The sequence below is a fragment of the Saimiri boliviensis genome, chromosome 9 (assembly GCF_048565385.1).
Source record: "Saimiri boliviensis isolate mSaiBol1 chromosome 9, mSaiBol1.pri, whole genome shotgun sequence".
NCBI classification, from domain to species: domain Eukaryota; kingdom Metazoa; phylum Chordata; class Mammalia; order Primates; family Cebidae; genus Saimiri; species Saimiri boliviensis.
Genome location: NC_133457.1, coordinates 97,421,180 through 97,437,128, shown reverse-complemented (window position 1 = coordinate 97,437,128; position 15,949 = coordinate 97,421,180). Strand labels below are relative to the sequence as shown.

At 48.8% G+C, this 15,949-nt stretch overlaps 1 protein-coding gene across 1 annotated transcript in view; it reads right to left on the bottom strand.

The window, feature by feature from the left end:
- Nucleotides 1-7,896: 7,896 nt before the first annotated feature.
- Nucleotides 7,897-15,949, bottom strand: part of BPIFB4 (BPI fold containing family B member 4) — a 29,204-nt gene continuing 21,151 nt past the window's right edge. Inside the window, exons 16-18 of the mRNA XM_039479655.2 lie at nt 14,612-14,675; nt 11,832-11,908; nt 7,897-8,212 (exon numbers count right to left, since the gene is read on the bottom strand). Coding sequence (XP_039335589.1) covers nt 8,189-8,212; nt 11,832-11,908; nt 14,612-14,675 — 165 coding nt within the window. The 3' untranslated portion in view covers nt 7,897-8,188. The remainder of the gene's footprint in view (nt 8,213-11,831; nt 11,909-14,611; nt 14,676-15,949) is intronic.

The following is a 15,949-nucleotide window of genomic DNA, read 5'->3' as shown; positions in this document are numbered from 1 at the left end:
TAAATCATAAGTGTATTAATAACTCTTTGTCAAGTCCTGTCCTATGTAGCTGTTAGACACGCCATGCTTACAGTCACGTAGTACATTCTACGTCCTTGTACTTTAACCAAGATATTTGTGCTGGACGTGCTCACAGACACGTCCCAGCTCACAACCTATGCCCCTTACCTGTTTTAAAAGATGTTTTAAATTGTTAGCCAATCGGGTTTTAGTTTCGAGTGTGAGGTCTGGCTCCACCCGACAGAAATCAGACGCAGCAGTAAGGACAACCCCCAATGTGTAAGGGATGAATATGTCTGCTTTTCCTTTGTTCGTCGTACTCTTGTGGCAAAATGGCTAGTGTAGGTACCCTTCCTGCAGTCCAGGAAATAAAAATTGCTTCGCTAAAAAATCCATTGTCTCAGTGCTGATTTTTCTCTGCTGCACCGAGCACCTGTTTCCAACAAAGGCTAAGGGAAGAACTGGTTTTGTGGAGGAGGAAGTGGTATCTGTGCTATGGTCAAGATGGGACGACCTCATCTATGGTCCATTGGCTTCCTCTGCCTGGCGATCACGGAGGACCTAGTAAGGGCGAGTTTGGTGGAAACAAGATGGGTGGTAGGGTGGATGGATCCATGCTGCTCAAAGGGTGGCCCGTGGACCACTGGCCTCTCCCTAGTTCAGACCAACTGCCCTAGAACCTACAGCTCTAAGGATCTCTGGCTGCGGAGGGAACAAGAGAGGGAAGGAGGCTGGTGGAGGGAGTGTGGCATTATGGAAGGGACCTTTATTCCTGAGAAGGGAAGGACTTGAGCAAGTTAGCTGTGTGTTCTTAACAATGGGAAATGTGGGGGGCGGGGGAAAATATGTTTTATTTAACTTTCTGTTCACCGTGCAAAACTCGATGTTTTGCAGGATACTGTCGCAGATTTGCACATCAGATTCATCTCAAATTGGACCTGGCTATGTTTACTTCCTGAAAGAATGAATGTCGTGATGGTGATATCTCTCAAGAGCCTCCCACAGTAGATCCTGTGGTGACACAGGTCCTCGCCATCCATCTGAGCATTTATTGCTGGACCAAGAACACAGGTGCCTTGGGCCCCTGGAGACTCAGGAACCCTGAAGGGCAGCTCCACGTGCTCCTTCTCGCCCTTCCTGTGCCACCCTCGGGCTCCACGTGACTCACCCTGCAGCCTGCAGGGGCCTCGGGTTGTTCATAAAGACAGTCCTGACAAAAAGGTTGAGAAAACAAACATTGTCATGTGTGTCATCAGCCATGCACTCAAGTGACACTAGGGAGGCCCAGCGTGGACTGAGCTCTGGGTGGCTTTGTCTGGGGCATGGTGAGACCCCCAGGAGCTTAGGGTCCTCCTCTTGCTACAGGGCCCACCCCGCCCCCCCCCGCCCCGGGAGCCTCCTGGATGTGGCTTCTTGGTTATCACACTGCATTTTTCTCCAGAGAACCAGAGGGTTGTGAAGGGGCTCCACTTCAAACAGCCCAATCCCTGTGGTACCAGTAGGGAAACCAAGGCCAGAGGGCATTGTGACCCAGCCAAGTCACAGCAGGGTTCCCCTTGCCCCAGGCCCCATACACCCACCACCTCCTGCAGCGCCTGCTCGCTGCCAGAGGACCTGGGTGTGAAGCTCAGCTCTGCCTCCTTCCAGCTGTGCGGAAGTGGACCAGGCAGCAGCTAACCTCACTGGGCCTCAGTTTCCTCGTCTGCAAAACAGATGTGAACAGCTGCCCCTTAGGGTGGGTGGAAGGTTGAATGAAATGATCCATGGCTGGGCATAGGATAAAAAATCCACAAAGAGCTAAGGTCTATTCGAAACATGATTGTTATGGCTAGTTCCATGTTTCCCTTTGGACCTGAGGCACATAGAGGTTATGTGTCCTACTGGGCCGAAGAACTGGGATTTGAGCCCAATTCTGACACCCCATGCCACCCATGCAGTCCCATCACCACTTTGAACCTGTCTCCTCATCTCTAAAATAGATAGTGATACTGCTGACCTTGAGAGGTGACTGTGAAAGTTTCATGCTATCCGGAAAGCCAAATGCCCAGCACAGTGCCTGGCATTAAAAAAAAGAGCTGCTTTATACAAATAACATTAAATTCTAACAGCCGTGAGAAAGATGGATTAGCAGGGTCACGACTCCACCTTGTGGCAAAATCTAAGAACTGTGCCTGCCCTCAGCCCAATCCATCCACCTGGGAACCTGCCTGTGCCCAGGCCACTCCTGCTGCTCCCTCGGTGTGGCCAGTGGCGGGGAGAGAAGCGGAAGGACGTGCAGTTTCCAGCCTCTGTGACTGTGCTTGTCTACAGGCAACAGGGAGAGGCAGAGAGTGTGAGTGTGGATTCTCACAGCCCCTTGAGGTTCCCCATGCCACACCTTTGCTCTAGCTGCCTGTTCCCTCTGCCTGGTGGTGTTTAGACAATCCCCTAGTGCTCATATCTGTTTGACAGATGAGGAAACTGAGGCCCAGTGAGGTTAGCTGCCTGGCCCACTTCTGCACAGCTGGAAGAAGGCAGAGCTGAGCTTCACACCCAGGCCCTCCAACAGCGTGCAGGAGCCGCAGGAGGGGGTAGGTGTCTGGGGCCTCAGGCGGGGGGGACCCTGCGGTGTCTTGGCTGAGTTTTACATGCCCTCTGGGCCTGGGGCAGTGGAACCCTGAAGAGGCTCCACTTCAAATGCCCCAATCCTGCAGTATCAGTGGTTTTCCCACTGGTTTTCCCACTGGTACTGCAGGGATTGGGGTGTTTGAAGTGGAGCCTCTTTACCACCCCCTGGTTCTCTGGAGGAAAGGCGGAATGCAGAGATAGGGTTAACTGGAAATGCAGAGTCCAGGGGTTCCAGGCAACTTTACGTTTAGCACCAATTTCCTTCAGGTCTTTTTTTTTTTTTTTTTTTTTGAAACAGGGTCTTGCTCTGTCACCCAGGCTGCAGTGCAGTGGGCTGCAATCATGGCTTACTGCAGCCTTGACCTCCCGGGGCTCAGGCGATCCTCTCACATCAGCCTCCTGAGTAGCTGGGACTTCAGGCACACACCATCACACCCAGCTAGTTTTTGTATTTTCTGTAGAGATGGGGTGTCACCATGTTGCCCAGGCTGGTTTCAAACTTCTGGGCTCAAGCGATCCTCCTGCCTCAGCCTCCTGACGTGCTGTGATTACAGGCAGGAGCCACTCTGCCCAACCTCTACTTCCTTTAGTTCTAAAAGACTTAGAGTCAGGCTTGCAACCTGGCTTCATACATTGTACTGCAATGCCACTGTCCTGCTGGATGGAACATCTCATCAGCTTCAGGTGGTCCCCAAGAATACTCAAACCCTAAGCTATATATCAGACCATCTGTCTGAAGTGGGAGGGGCATTCACTGTCTGTCCTTCCCCTGTTAGGGCACCGTTCCTTCAGTCCGGTTCTTAGAAGCTCTTCGACCTCCATCAGTTCCATTCTGAAATACCTTCCCTTGGGAAGTTTCCCAGCTTATCAACTTCGGGCATATCCAAATGTAAGCTCTAATGAAGGAACTATTTGTGGTTTGGCTGCGGGAAATCATTGGTGGGTAGATCAAGGTCACAGCCACTTAGATGGGGTCAGAGAGATGCTCCAGTGTTTGAGCGTCCTTACTGTAGTCCTGGCGGGGTCCCGTGTTCATCCCTAGAAATAGGAAGATGGCTGGGTCACTGCAAACGACAGCACAGAAGACATTAGGAGACGCCTCCTTGCAGCCGAACTCTCAGGCTAGCCTGCCTACCTTGTTAAACCCATGAGGAAATTGAACTGTAGCACTCCTGATTTATAGCAACTCCCCGAGGCTTATAGCATCCTTCTCAACCATGAAATAATGACCTTAGAGATCATCGTGGTGATGGATTCTGTTCAATCTGGGGCACGGTCATCAGGAGGAAACGTTCAGCTTGGAGAAGTAACATCTGATCATGATATGCATTCTAGGGCTGCATCATCTATAAATTCTGGTCAGTTTGGGGCTGGGATATCTGTTGGCCATGGTCAGTCTGGCGCTAAGTCACATGACAGTCATGGGCAGTCTGAAGCCGGGTCATCTGGAGGTTATGATCAATTTGGGGCTGGAATATCTTTTAGCGATGGCCACTCAGGAGCTAGGCCGCCTAATGATTATGACAAGTCTGGGGTTGGGTTCTACTTAGGTCATGGCCAGCCTGGGCACGTCCTCCCTACCCCTTCTGGTCTAACTGGGGAAACACCATCTGGAGATCCTGGCCACTTGGGAGCCCCAGTGGATGGCAAGGCTCCCCAACACAGTATTCCAGTCAATGGCAATGCACTCCCTCCCCCGGTTCATGATGGTCAGGGAGGAGGTTTAGGAGCAGGAGCTGGAAACCCACTCAGTCAGCAATTGCCAACACCTGCCCTCCCAAAGACCTCCTGGCTCAGGAAGGGAGCCATCATTCTCAACAACCAGAATCTGGTTAGGGAGAGAGAGATGCTATTTAAGATCCTCCTGGGAAGCAGGACCTTATCTACTGGAAAAGATCATCTCCTGGAGGCAGCAGGGTCTCTGGCTCTGGAAGGACTTCTCTGCAAGGTTTCTCTGGGGAGCCTCTGTGGCCACGGGAGTCTTGTTGGCATCAATGATGTTCTGAAGAGCACTCCTTTTGGGAAAGTCAACTGTTGGTGAGTTTGAGAACTTCTTCAATTAAATAGTTTCCCAATGCACTGGTCAGCAAGGGTTCTAGGTGCTCACTATGTGTAAGTGTTGGAGTCTGACTCACCTGATTAGAAGGCAGGCAGTGAGAGGGCAGCCTCAGACCCTGCCTCCTCCTGCAAACTCCCAACCCACTGCCCAGCATCCCCGTGTTATGGCTTCACTCCTGGATTTATGAAGGTTTGTTTAAGCCTCCACTAAATTACAAATCGCACTGGAAAGGAGTACAGCAGAAGCTCTTCCCAGTTAGCACCTTAGTCATTATTTAAAACCCGAGTGGTTAAAACAGCATCTTTGTTATATGCTAACACCATAGTTTCCAACTGATGCGTTGAATTTAACATCTTCATTTTCCTTTAACGTCTTAATTAACTACAAAAGTCTTAGTTATCAGCTAACACTTTTCTTGTCTAGGATTTGGAAATGGGATTTAGAATGGAAATCTATGTCAAGAATAGGAAGGCCCAGGATAGAGAAAAAGCCACGTTGAAGTCTGAGCAGTAAGTCAAGAAGGCTGGAAGTCCTGTTCTTCCACTTCACCTTGCTCTTCCCATCCTTCAGGCTCAAAATCATCAACTTTGATATTACCAGCTGGCATGGAAGAAGGTCTATCCTTTACCCAGCCTCCAATTAGAATTTCAGACCAGGTTGACCATCAAACTCCCAGAGTGAGTAACTTATTCATGGCCAGAGAACCCAGGTGGAAAAGAATTCTTGGAGATAGTAGGCAGTTTTTAAAAATGTTTAATTTATGTGGAAACATAGCAGGCACATATATTTATGGGTTACATGAGATACTTTGACATGGGTATGCAATGTGTAATAATCACATCATGGCAAATGAGGTATCTATCCCCTCGCCCATTTATCCTCGATGTTATGAACAATCCAATTATATTCTTTTAGTTATTTTTTAAGTACAATTAAATTATTATTGACTACAATCACTCCATTGTGTTATCAAATACTAGGTCATATTCATTCTTTCTAATGATTTTTGTCCCCGTTAACCATCCCCTCCACACCCCCATCACCTCACTACCCTTCCCAGCCTCTGGTAACCATCCTTCTATTACCATGAGTTCAACTGGTTTACTTTTTAGCTGCACGAATAAGGGAGAACACGCAAAGCATGTCTTTCTGTGCCTGGCTTATTACACTTACCATAATGATCTCCAGTTCCACCCAGGTTGTTGCAAATGACAGGATCTCATTGTTTTTTCATGGCTGAATAGTACTCCACGGTGTAGACGTACCACATTTTCTTTATCCACTCATCTGTTGATGGACACTTAGGTGGCTTCCAAATCTTGGCTATTGTGAACAGAGCTGCAACAGGCATGGGAGTGCAGGTATCCCTTTCATAGGCTGATTTCCTTTTTGGGACTGTATATACTCAGGAGTGGGATTGCTGGATCATAAGGTGGCTCTATTTTTAGTTTTTTGAGGACTCTCCAAACTGTTCTCCATAGTGGCTGCACTAATTCATATTCCCACCAACAGCATACGAGGGTTCCCCTTCTCCACATCCTCACTAGTATTTGTTATTTCCTGTCTTTTGGGTAAAAACCATTCTAACTGGGGAAAGATGATATCTCATTGCAGTTTTTGATCTGCATTTCTCCAATGATCAATGATATTGAGCACCTTTTCATATGCCTGTGAGACCAGGAGGGGCCTACACTCAGGAAGCTGGGGAGGGAAGGGGCTGGGCTGTGAGATGTGTCTCCTCCTGTTTCCTCCTCAGAGACGCCTTCCCTGACCACTCAATGGTGCCACCTCCTTTCCCTTTCCCTCCCCAATATGATTCCCTGTTTATTCCCTTTATAGCCCCCAAGACAGTCTCAAATGGCCTCTGTTTATTTATTTACTTTTTATTGTTTACGTAGACCTTAATGACTTCAAGTCTGTCTCAGGGACTAGAACCAAACCTTCATGAAAACAGAAGCCTGGTCTCCCTTGCCAAGTGCAGAAACCCCAGTCCCTAAATCACTGCTAGACAGTCAACGAATGCAAGAATGAGTGGATGATGAAGCCAGGAATCTAATATTGAACCAGACAACCCAAGAGCTTAGATTCCTGACATTTAAATAAAAGAAAACAAACAAGACATGAAAAAAAGTCTTTTTAAAAATCACCAGGAGGAAAGAAATATCTGAATTATGTAAAAGGGACTTCAGTATTCCTGCATGCCCCAAAGACTGGGATCAAATAACTCTCCTAAACTGCCCTGAATGTGCCCCACGACTCTATAGGGAGACATGGCACTGTCCCTCGGAGGGGTGCCCTGGGCACTGTCTTGGCCAAGAGGCATGCCAAGGACCCCTCTTTGTCCTCAGTTTGACTAGAGATAAGGGGTTCCACAAGCTCACACTTTAGGAATTAGTGGATTCTGTTACTAACCACAGTGAGCACACATTCAGCACCTACTGCATGTCAGCCTCAGTGCTAAGCACCTCAGAAATACAGGATCTTATTTAATATCCTCACACTCATTTTGGAGTATAATAATAATAATTATTATCCATTTTACAGATGGGAAGATTGAGGTTCAGAAAGGCTAAGGACTGGCCAGGCACAGTGGCTCACCACTGTAATACCAGCACTTTGGGAGGCCGAGGTAGGCAGATCACGAGGTCAGGAGATTAAGACCATCGGGGCCAACATGGTGAAACCCTGTCTCTACTAAAAATACCAAAAAAAAAAAAAAAAAAGCTGAGTGTGGCAGCTCACGCCTGTAGTCCCAGCTACTAGGGAGGCTGAGGCAGGAGAACTGCTTGAACCCAGGAGGTGGAGATTGTAGTGAGCCGAGATCGCACCACTGCACTACAGCCTGGGCAACAGTGCGAGACTCTGTCTCACACAAAAAAATGAAAGACTAGGGACCTCATCAAGTCACACAACCAAGCAATAGAGTTGGGACTTGAACTTCATCCTCCCTACTCCAAAATTCCTGTACTTTAATGACCTCTGGTGCCAGAGTTGAGAGTAGTGAGGGACGAAGCTGTCCTGGGGGCAGGGGAACCTCTCTGTAGAATGCTGTGTGTGTGTTTAATATGAAGAGACAGGCCGCTTCCCCCGCTGTTCCCAGAGGGACCATCCTCCTCCCAGCTGTAGCTACAACTGCCAAGTGCCCGGGTGCAGCCAACGAAGGAAAAAAACAACCAAACCACCCAGACCCTGAGGGAGGGTCCTTCATGGAAACTCATCACAAGTGCAGGGAAAGTGGAGCCTTTTATTGAAAGTGGGATACTCAATGTGCTGTCAGCATGGGGTCTGAGAGGTGACATCCAAGGTGATGTTGGGCTGACCATGGAAGGTACTGTTTGCCAACCAGGCAGAGGCTGGGTCCTTTCTCAGAGTTGAGGCAAGGGAGGGAGAGGGTTGGGGGGCCAGGAAGGGACCTGTCATGGAGGCTGCGGGGACTCTGGGCAGGGGACTGTGTCCGGGATGAGCCTCTCTGGGACTGGTTCCAGCTTCTTCCAGCTGCAGCAGCGTCTCCGCCTCTGTCAGTCACACGCTCAGCACCAGAAGGTCCTTGGAAGGCAGAACACAGAAGCTGGTGATGGGTGGGGAGGCTCTGGCTAGAGCCTCGTTACTCACCCGCCTACAGATCTGGCTGGTCATGTTTCTCAGAAGCAGTAACTCAATAGTGGCAGTGAAGGGGTCACACGGCCCCAAGGAGCACCTGGTCGTGTCATTATCTTGCCCTGGGCAGAGGACGTTGGGCAAGACGTTTCTAGTCCCCTTATTCCCCAAAATAAGAGAAGTAGGCCTGAGTCCCCCTTCACAGTCTTCCAAAATTGAGTTTGTTTTTTCTCTCTCTCTCTCTCTCTCTCTCTCTCTCTCTCTCTCACACACACACACACACACACACACACACACACACAATTATTTGGCCAGGCACACACCTGTAATCCCAGTGCTTTGGGAGGCAGAGGTGGGTGGATCACCTGAGGTCAGGAGTTTGAGACCAGCCTGGCCAACATGGTGAAACCCTGTCTCTACTAAAAATACAAAATCAGCCCGGCGTGGTGGTGCGTGCCTGTAGTCCCAGCTACTTGGGAGCCTGAGACATGAGAATTGCTTGAACCCGGGAGGCAGAGGTTGCAGTGAGCTGAGATTGGGCCATTGCACTGCAGCCTGGGCGAAAAGAGACAAACTCCACCTCAAAAAAAAAAAAAAAATTCTTCAACAAAATAAATAATAAAAGTAAGAGATGATAACCCATAGACCAAAAGAAATATTCATGAGTCTCTATAGACAGAAATCAATAATTCAATGAATGAATAAATATATGGAGGAGAAGGGACAGCTCTTCCTCGGTGGAATTCCAGCTGACACATGTAAAAGGGGTGAGAGAACCGGAATATCACCATTAGGCACGCGGCGTGGTCCTAACAGCTGCAGGCAAAACCGTGAACACTGAATGGCAAAAATTAGTGGGAGAAAGTCTAACGAGAAACAGGATATTTGCATGGTCTCCAGGTACCTCCTCACAAGACACTGATCAGTTACAAAGGGGAAAATAGTAACTTTACAGTGAAGAAACACCTTCAGCCAGCAAAGTGGACACCTCCAGGAATAAGTCACATGGTCATCGGCACCCCCTGAAAAGATGCATTGAGGACAGCATCACTTCTGTGGCGTTCTTGCCAAAAACACAAAACTTCAATCCAATCATGAAAAAAAAGTGTCCGTCAAATCCAGGGTGCGTCACACAAAACAGGCCAGACTTATGGGAAATGTCACGGTCTTGAAACACGAGGAGAAGGTGAGGAACTGTCCCACGGTACAGGACCGTAAAGAGACGTGACAGCAGAATGCAAGGGGGGGCTCCTCGACTGGAGCCTGAACCAGACCAGAGGCCACAGAGGAGAAACGAGAAGACCTCTGCAGGGTCTTGGCTCATGGCTTTGTGCCAATGTTCATTTCTGGGTTTTGATCATGGTTCTCGGTTATGTAAGATGCTAACATTGGGGGAAGCTGGGAGAAGGAGATTCTGGAACTAAGTATCTTCTGTACTATGTTTGCAACCTTTCTGTGCATCTAAAATTATTTCAAAATAAAAAGTCAGAATAAATGGCTAGACCTCTATAATAATAATAAGAGCAACTGCCGTTTACAGGGGGCCTACAGGGCCGAGCCTGGGACTGAGGTTTTCTTTCAACCTTTCAAACCCAATACCCATCACACATTTTATCACAGGTATTTGTGTCATCTCCCTTACTATGCTGGAATAAGGCTCACAGATTCCATAACCTGTGTATACATATATCTTAAAAACCAGTATAATTCCTTTACCAGAATAGAAAGGAGGAAAATAAGACCCACCATTTATAATAAAATGATATGTATTTTGATATGAAAATACGCAAGCGTTCAGGAAAGAAAAATTCATCGCCTCTCATTTCAAAAAGGCCCGGGGGGGCAGGGAGGGTGTCGTATGACCCCACTCAGAGCCTCTGACTTGAGCTGCTTCACAGCCTTTCGGTGGAAACTCTAACTTCTCACCAGCTGGGTGACCCTGAGCAAGTGGCCTACCCTGTCTGATACTCAAGTCCTTTCATCTATTATGTGAGGGCGAACATCAACCAGGGCTGTGGTAAGGCCAAATCCATGAAAAACTGTGCATGGGGCACCGAGTCTCAGTAAACAGTAGAGATGATGATGATGATGACGTTGATGAAGATGAACCTGTGGCAATCCTGAAAATTGTTTCCTAACCCTTTGTTTAGGTGAATCATAACATTTTATAATAAAATGCCGTATCTCGTTTAATTTCTCACCACAAACTGTATGAGGTGGGCATTATTGTTCCCTGCGTTCAGATGAGGAAACTGAGGCTCGAAGCCGTGCTAAGGCCCTGCAGGATATCAAGAGACAGGACCAGGAGTGGGGACTGTCCTAGAGCCTGCATCTGAGCCCTGCCCACACTGCCCATCCGAGGTCATTGTCCACCTCCCTTGACTGTGCCCCCAATGTGGGAAGGGTGCTACTCCCTGGGCAAGGTCCAAGCCTGGCATGAATGTGAGGGGCAAACGTGAGCGGCAATTTCCTTTGGCAAGGAAATTGTCAATCTGGCACAAAGGCCCCATTCATTCCATTTCTGGGAGTTTGTTCCAAGGAACTAAATCTAGAATCAAGAAACAGTTCGTGCGTTGAGATGTTCACTGCAGCACCCTTTATGATAATGATGGTATTTGTAATGGTGGACACTTCCAGAAATGCTTATTACATGCCAGGCCTGTGCAAGGCACATTACACACAGAATCCCATTTTTTCCTAAAAGCAGCCCTACGGGTAGGTACTGTGATTAGTCTTTTTTTATAGAGGACAAAAATGGAGGCTCGGAGGGTTAAGTAGCTTGCCCAGGGTCACTCAGCTGGAAACCGGCAGAGTTAGGATTTGAACCTGGGTCACTGGGCTCCAAGCCTTGTTCTTTAACCCCAATGCTCTGCTGATTTCCTGAGCAAAGCCATGTTTAAAAATAAAACTCCAGAAAGACTGGAATGAAAAGCAGCGAAATGTTTTCAGGGGTAATTGCTGGAGTGTGTGTGTACTGATGCATACATGTTTCTTTAATCTTTTCCATATTTTCCAAATTTCAGATAATGAGCACGGGTGCTTTTTATAGTGGAAACAAGAGCCCCTGCATTTGAACGTCAAAGCACCTGCCATGATTATAATTAGCCAATCACTTCAGGAATATTCGCCTAAAGGCCATCTCCCCATTGGGCTGGGAGAGCTTTGCAAGGGCTGGGGATCATTGCTCACTGCTGGATCCCCAGGCCCCTGCACAGTGCCTGGCACATAGTAGGTGCTCAATAAATGCTGCTCCTATGAACTCCATCGCATTCCATTTTGGGTAAGCCCCTCACTGCTGTGAGCCCCCATTCTCCCATCGGTAAGATGGGAGCAACGATACCTGTGGTGAGGGATAAATGAGACTGTGAATGTGTGAGTGTCCTTCAAGGATCCTTGACAGCCCTGTTCCTTGTTCCCTCGGCCCCATACTTGGAAGGAAGAGAACCCTGTTTCCTCCCCTTCCCTCCTCTTGTCTTCCTCTTCCCGGTTTCTGGCCTGAATGCAGTGGTCAAAGGTGACGAGCAAAGGGCGGGGAAGGAAAGCAGAATGGAGCTTGCTCTGCTCTTACCTCCAACACGTTGATGTCTGCATTGCTGAAGTCGATGTTGAGGATTTTGGGGAGAGGGACGCCAGAACCCAGCACAGCTGTAAAACAAAAAGCAGTCAGACATGATCGGTGGGCCACGAGGTGTTGGTCTCACCAGAAGCCAGCAGTATTTGCAAGAAGATTGGCAAGTTCTTTTTTCTTTGTTTGAGACTCTGTTGCCCAGGATAGAGTGTAGTGGCACAATCTCGGCTCACTGCAACCTCCACCTCCCAGGTTCAAGTGATTCTCCTGCCTCAGCCTCCCCAGTAGCTGGGATTATAGGTATGCGCTACTACGCCTGACTAATTTTTGGTTTTTGTTTTTTTTTTAGTAGAGACAGGGTTTCACTATGTTGGCCAGGCTGACCTTGAACTCCTGACCTCAGGCGATCTGCTCCTACCTTGGCCTCTCAACGTGCTGAGAGGCATGTGTCACGGTGCTCACGCCCAGCAATTTTTTTCTTTCTTTCTTTCTTTTTTTTTTTTTTTGATGGAGTTTCACTCTGTCGCCCAGGCTGGAGTGCAGTCGCTCAATCTTGGCTCACTGCAACCTCTGTCTCCTGGGTTCAAGCAATTTTCCTGCCTCAGCCTCCTGAGTAGCTGGGATTATAGGTTCCTGCCACCATGCCTGGCTAATTTTTGTATTTTTAGTAGAGACGGGGTTTCACCATATTGATCAGGCTGGTCTTGAACTCCTGACCTCAGAGGATCCACCCGCCTCAGCCTCCCAAAGTACTGGGATGACAGGTGTAAAGCAGCGCACCCAGCCCTGGGAATTTCTTTTATGCCTCCAGGCTTTTGTCATGCAGTCCGTCCTGCCTGGCGCATGCTCTCTCACCATCACATCCCTGGTGAGTTCTGAGTTCTCTCTGAGACTGTTCAGATGTCACCTCCTCTGTGAGGCTTTCTGGCCCTCAAATGACTCTTGGCTCCTGCAGCACCCCCATCCCACTTCTGAACTGCTCAGTTAGAGAAACCATCAAATATTAACTCTGCGTTTCTGTATCTGTCACTTCCACCACATTCTGAGTTCTTTGAAGGCAAGAACTGTGCCCGTTTGGGAGGCCGAGGTGGGTGGATCACCTGAGTTCAGGAGTTTGAGACCAGCCTGGCCAACATGGCGAAAACCTGTCTCTATTTAAAATACAAAAATTAGCTGGGCATGGTGGTGCATGCTTGTGATCTCAGCTACTTAGGAGGCTGAGGCAGGAGAATCTATTGAACCCGGGAGGTGGAGGTTGCAGGGAGCTGAGATCATGCCACTGCACACCACACTCCAACCTGGGCCACAGAGTGAGACTCTGTCTCAAAAAAAAAAAGAACTATGTCCCCGGCATCCGCCAGCCCTTCGCCCGGTCACAGAGGAGACAGCAGATGTTTGTGGAGTGAAGTAATGGAAAGGTGCACGTGGAGCCCCAGCGACCGGCTGCCATGAAATGTGCTGTTTGTCTTCAGACTGTCAGAGCCTAAGTAAACCTGCGAATCACCGTTCTAGAAAGAGAGCAAGACACAAGAGAGAAAAGAAAGAAGTGGGTAGGAAAGGGTGGATGGGGGAAGTAAATTAAGTGAAATTTAACAGACTTTCCTTTTCCAGCAGGATTTTCAGAAAGCTAAGGGCACTGTGAATCGACCCCACGGGAATATCTTCAGTACTTCCCAAACTTGCTCAGCCGTGGAACCCTTTTTGAGGGGTGTTTTGTGGGACTGCTTTATGGAGCTCACTTTGGGGATACAGACCTAGCGCAAGCTCTCATTTTTGAAAATGGTGAATTGCATTTCAGTGTGATTAAAGGACTCGCCTCCAAGTTCACACCACTCTTAGTGATTAAGCCAGGTTGGCCCAGCCCAGCTTCTGACCCCGTCTTGTCTCGCGGAGGAACCACCACTTTTCCCACCAGTGAGACTCGGCCTCCTCTGGCCACAGGGTCCAGAACAAGGGATTGTTTGACATCAAGATCACTCCAAAAGAACCCCCTCTAGTGTAGCTGATGACATCAGCTGGGATGTGCCAGCCTCCCTTGACTTCTCATCCAGGAAGCAGGAGTGGGAGAGAGTCTGGGGTCCAGTGGCCTGGGGAAGGGCTTGGGCAGGGGTTCCCAGTCCCAGTGTGTGAGTACTGGTGACCGCCACAGTTCAGCCAGCAGCACTCCCGAGACGCCACAGAGAGCAACGTAAGCTCGGTCTGCTCTGTTTATAAGGCAGGACGAGAAAACCTCCTAACTCGATATGGCTGCCCAGGGGGCAGACTCTGGAGTGCGGTGAGAGCGACTTTAGCTTTACCTGTGCCAATGGAACTTTTCACAGTAAGGATGTATTCCTGTAGTTCCCATACAATTATAATTAAATAGAAATACATGTTTAAATGCGAGTCAGGAAATATCTCAATCATATGGGAAAGAATGGAGAATACAGAGTTTAGAAGGAAATGTATTCAAATGTTGAAATCCATTTTCTCTGGGAGGCTTTTTTAATTGTTCTACGCTTCCTAAAATTTGCACACATATAATGTTCATATATAATCAGAATTTTCACAGATAATCAGAAAAAAAAATGATCAGCCAAGCAAGAAAGAAGCAAATAAGGAAGGTGATAGAACTCTGGGGCCAACGTTTACATTTGGAGGCTTTCATCAACACACTTCAAAGGAAGCGCTCAGAAATACTACTGCGATGGGATAGACGCGTATCCAGCATGCCCAACAAGCCGGTACCCCCCAGGCCCCAAGCCACAAGCCCCCAGACAGGGACAGGTACCCGTTCTCACCGTTCATCGCGGGCATGAATGCCAAGTTGAAAATCTTCTCCACCAGCACCTCCATGAGGCTGATCTGCAGAGGAAGAAGGAGGGCTGAGCCTAGGCAGAGCGTTTGCTCAGCTCCAGAGAGCCCCTTGGGTCTGCTCCCCTGGCTCAAGATGGAGACACAGAGCGGCTCTGGGCGAGTCTGGGTCCCGGCAGTCAGAACCCCTGAGACCCCAGAATTCCTCACTGGCAGCCTTAAGGTGCCTCCCCATCCACTTGCACATTGTGGAGGTGGGCAAGCTGAGGCCCATCGTGGGTGCTGGTCCAAGGGCCCTGTGAAGCAGGGATTGAGGGAGGCCCTAGTTCCTTCCCTGGGAGCCCCAGAGCACCGGGTTCAGGGTGGCCTGGCCCCGATGGCACTGTCATGGCATCACAGAAGACCTAATGGCCTTGGAGACAACACCCCAGTTTCGCCTCCCAGCTCAGCCTCTGTGGGCCTCTGGGCAGGCTCCTTCGCTTCGCTCACCCTCAGCTTCCTCAGCTGTAAAATGGGTCAGTGAGCTGAGTTTGCAAGGATACAGTAAGGACGGGGGGTAGACCACGTCCAACTCCTGGCCTTGAACCTTTTCCTACGTTATCTCCCTTAACGTCTCTAAGCCTTGGTTGCCACCTCTGAAAATGACAGTGAGTAACCCTGGCCTCATAGGGCGGTTATAACAATCAGACACAAGCCCCTGCATGTGAAATGCCCGACGTTCCGATCTGCACAGCGTGAGCACGTGGACCCCCTCTCCAGCAGGGCCTCTTCGCAGCTCTGTCACCTTGGGCGAGTCTCTCGAGCTTACCTTCTTTATTTGGAAAAACGAGCTGAATAATAATACCCAAATCATAACAAGGTGGTAAGGATTAAATGGGAAAACCTCATTACAAGAGCAAAAGAGCAGAATCCAGTGCCTAGGGCACATCTCTCTAGCTTCAGAAATATTCACTGATTTCACTCTGTCAGCCCCTTTCTCTGCTTGGAGTCCAGATATTTCCGTTCTAGTCCCAACTCTGCCCCAACCAGCTGGGAAGCCTTGGGCAGTTTCTCCCCTATCAAATGAAGCTGGTGAGACCGGCTTCACGGGCTGCAGCCTTTTGGTTTAGAAAAGCTATGAAATATGCAACACAATGAATGGGTTTGACTTTTTCTGCACATGTGGAAATCTCATCCAAGCTTGTCCCAGAAAGCCAGCAGTTGCTTAGTTGTCAATTTATAAAAAGGAAAAAAACAAAAACAAAAACAAAAAGAAGTGCTTCTGAAGCCTTAGGTGGGGGTGGGGGATCCAGGAGCGAACAAAGCGATAAAACAGGACCCAACCC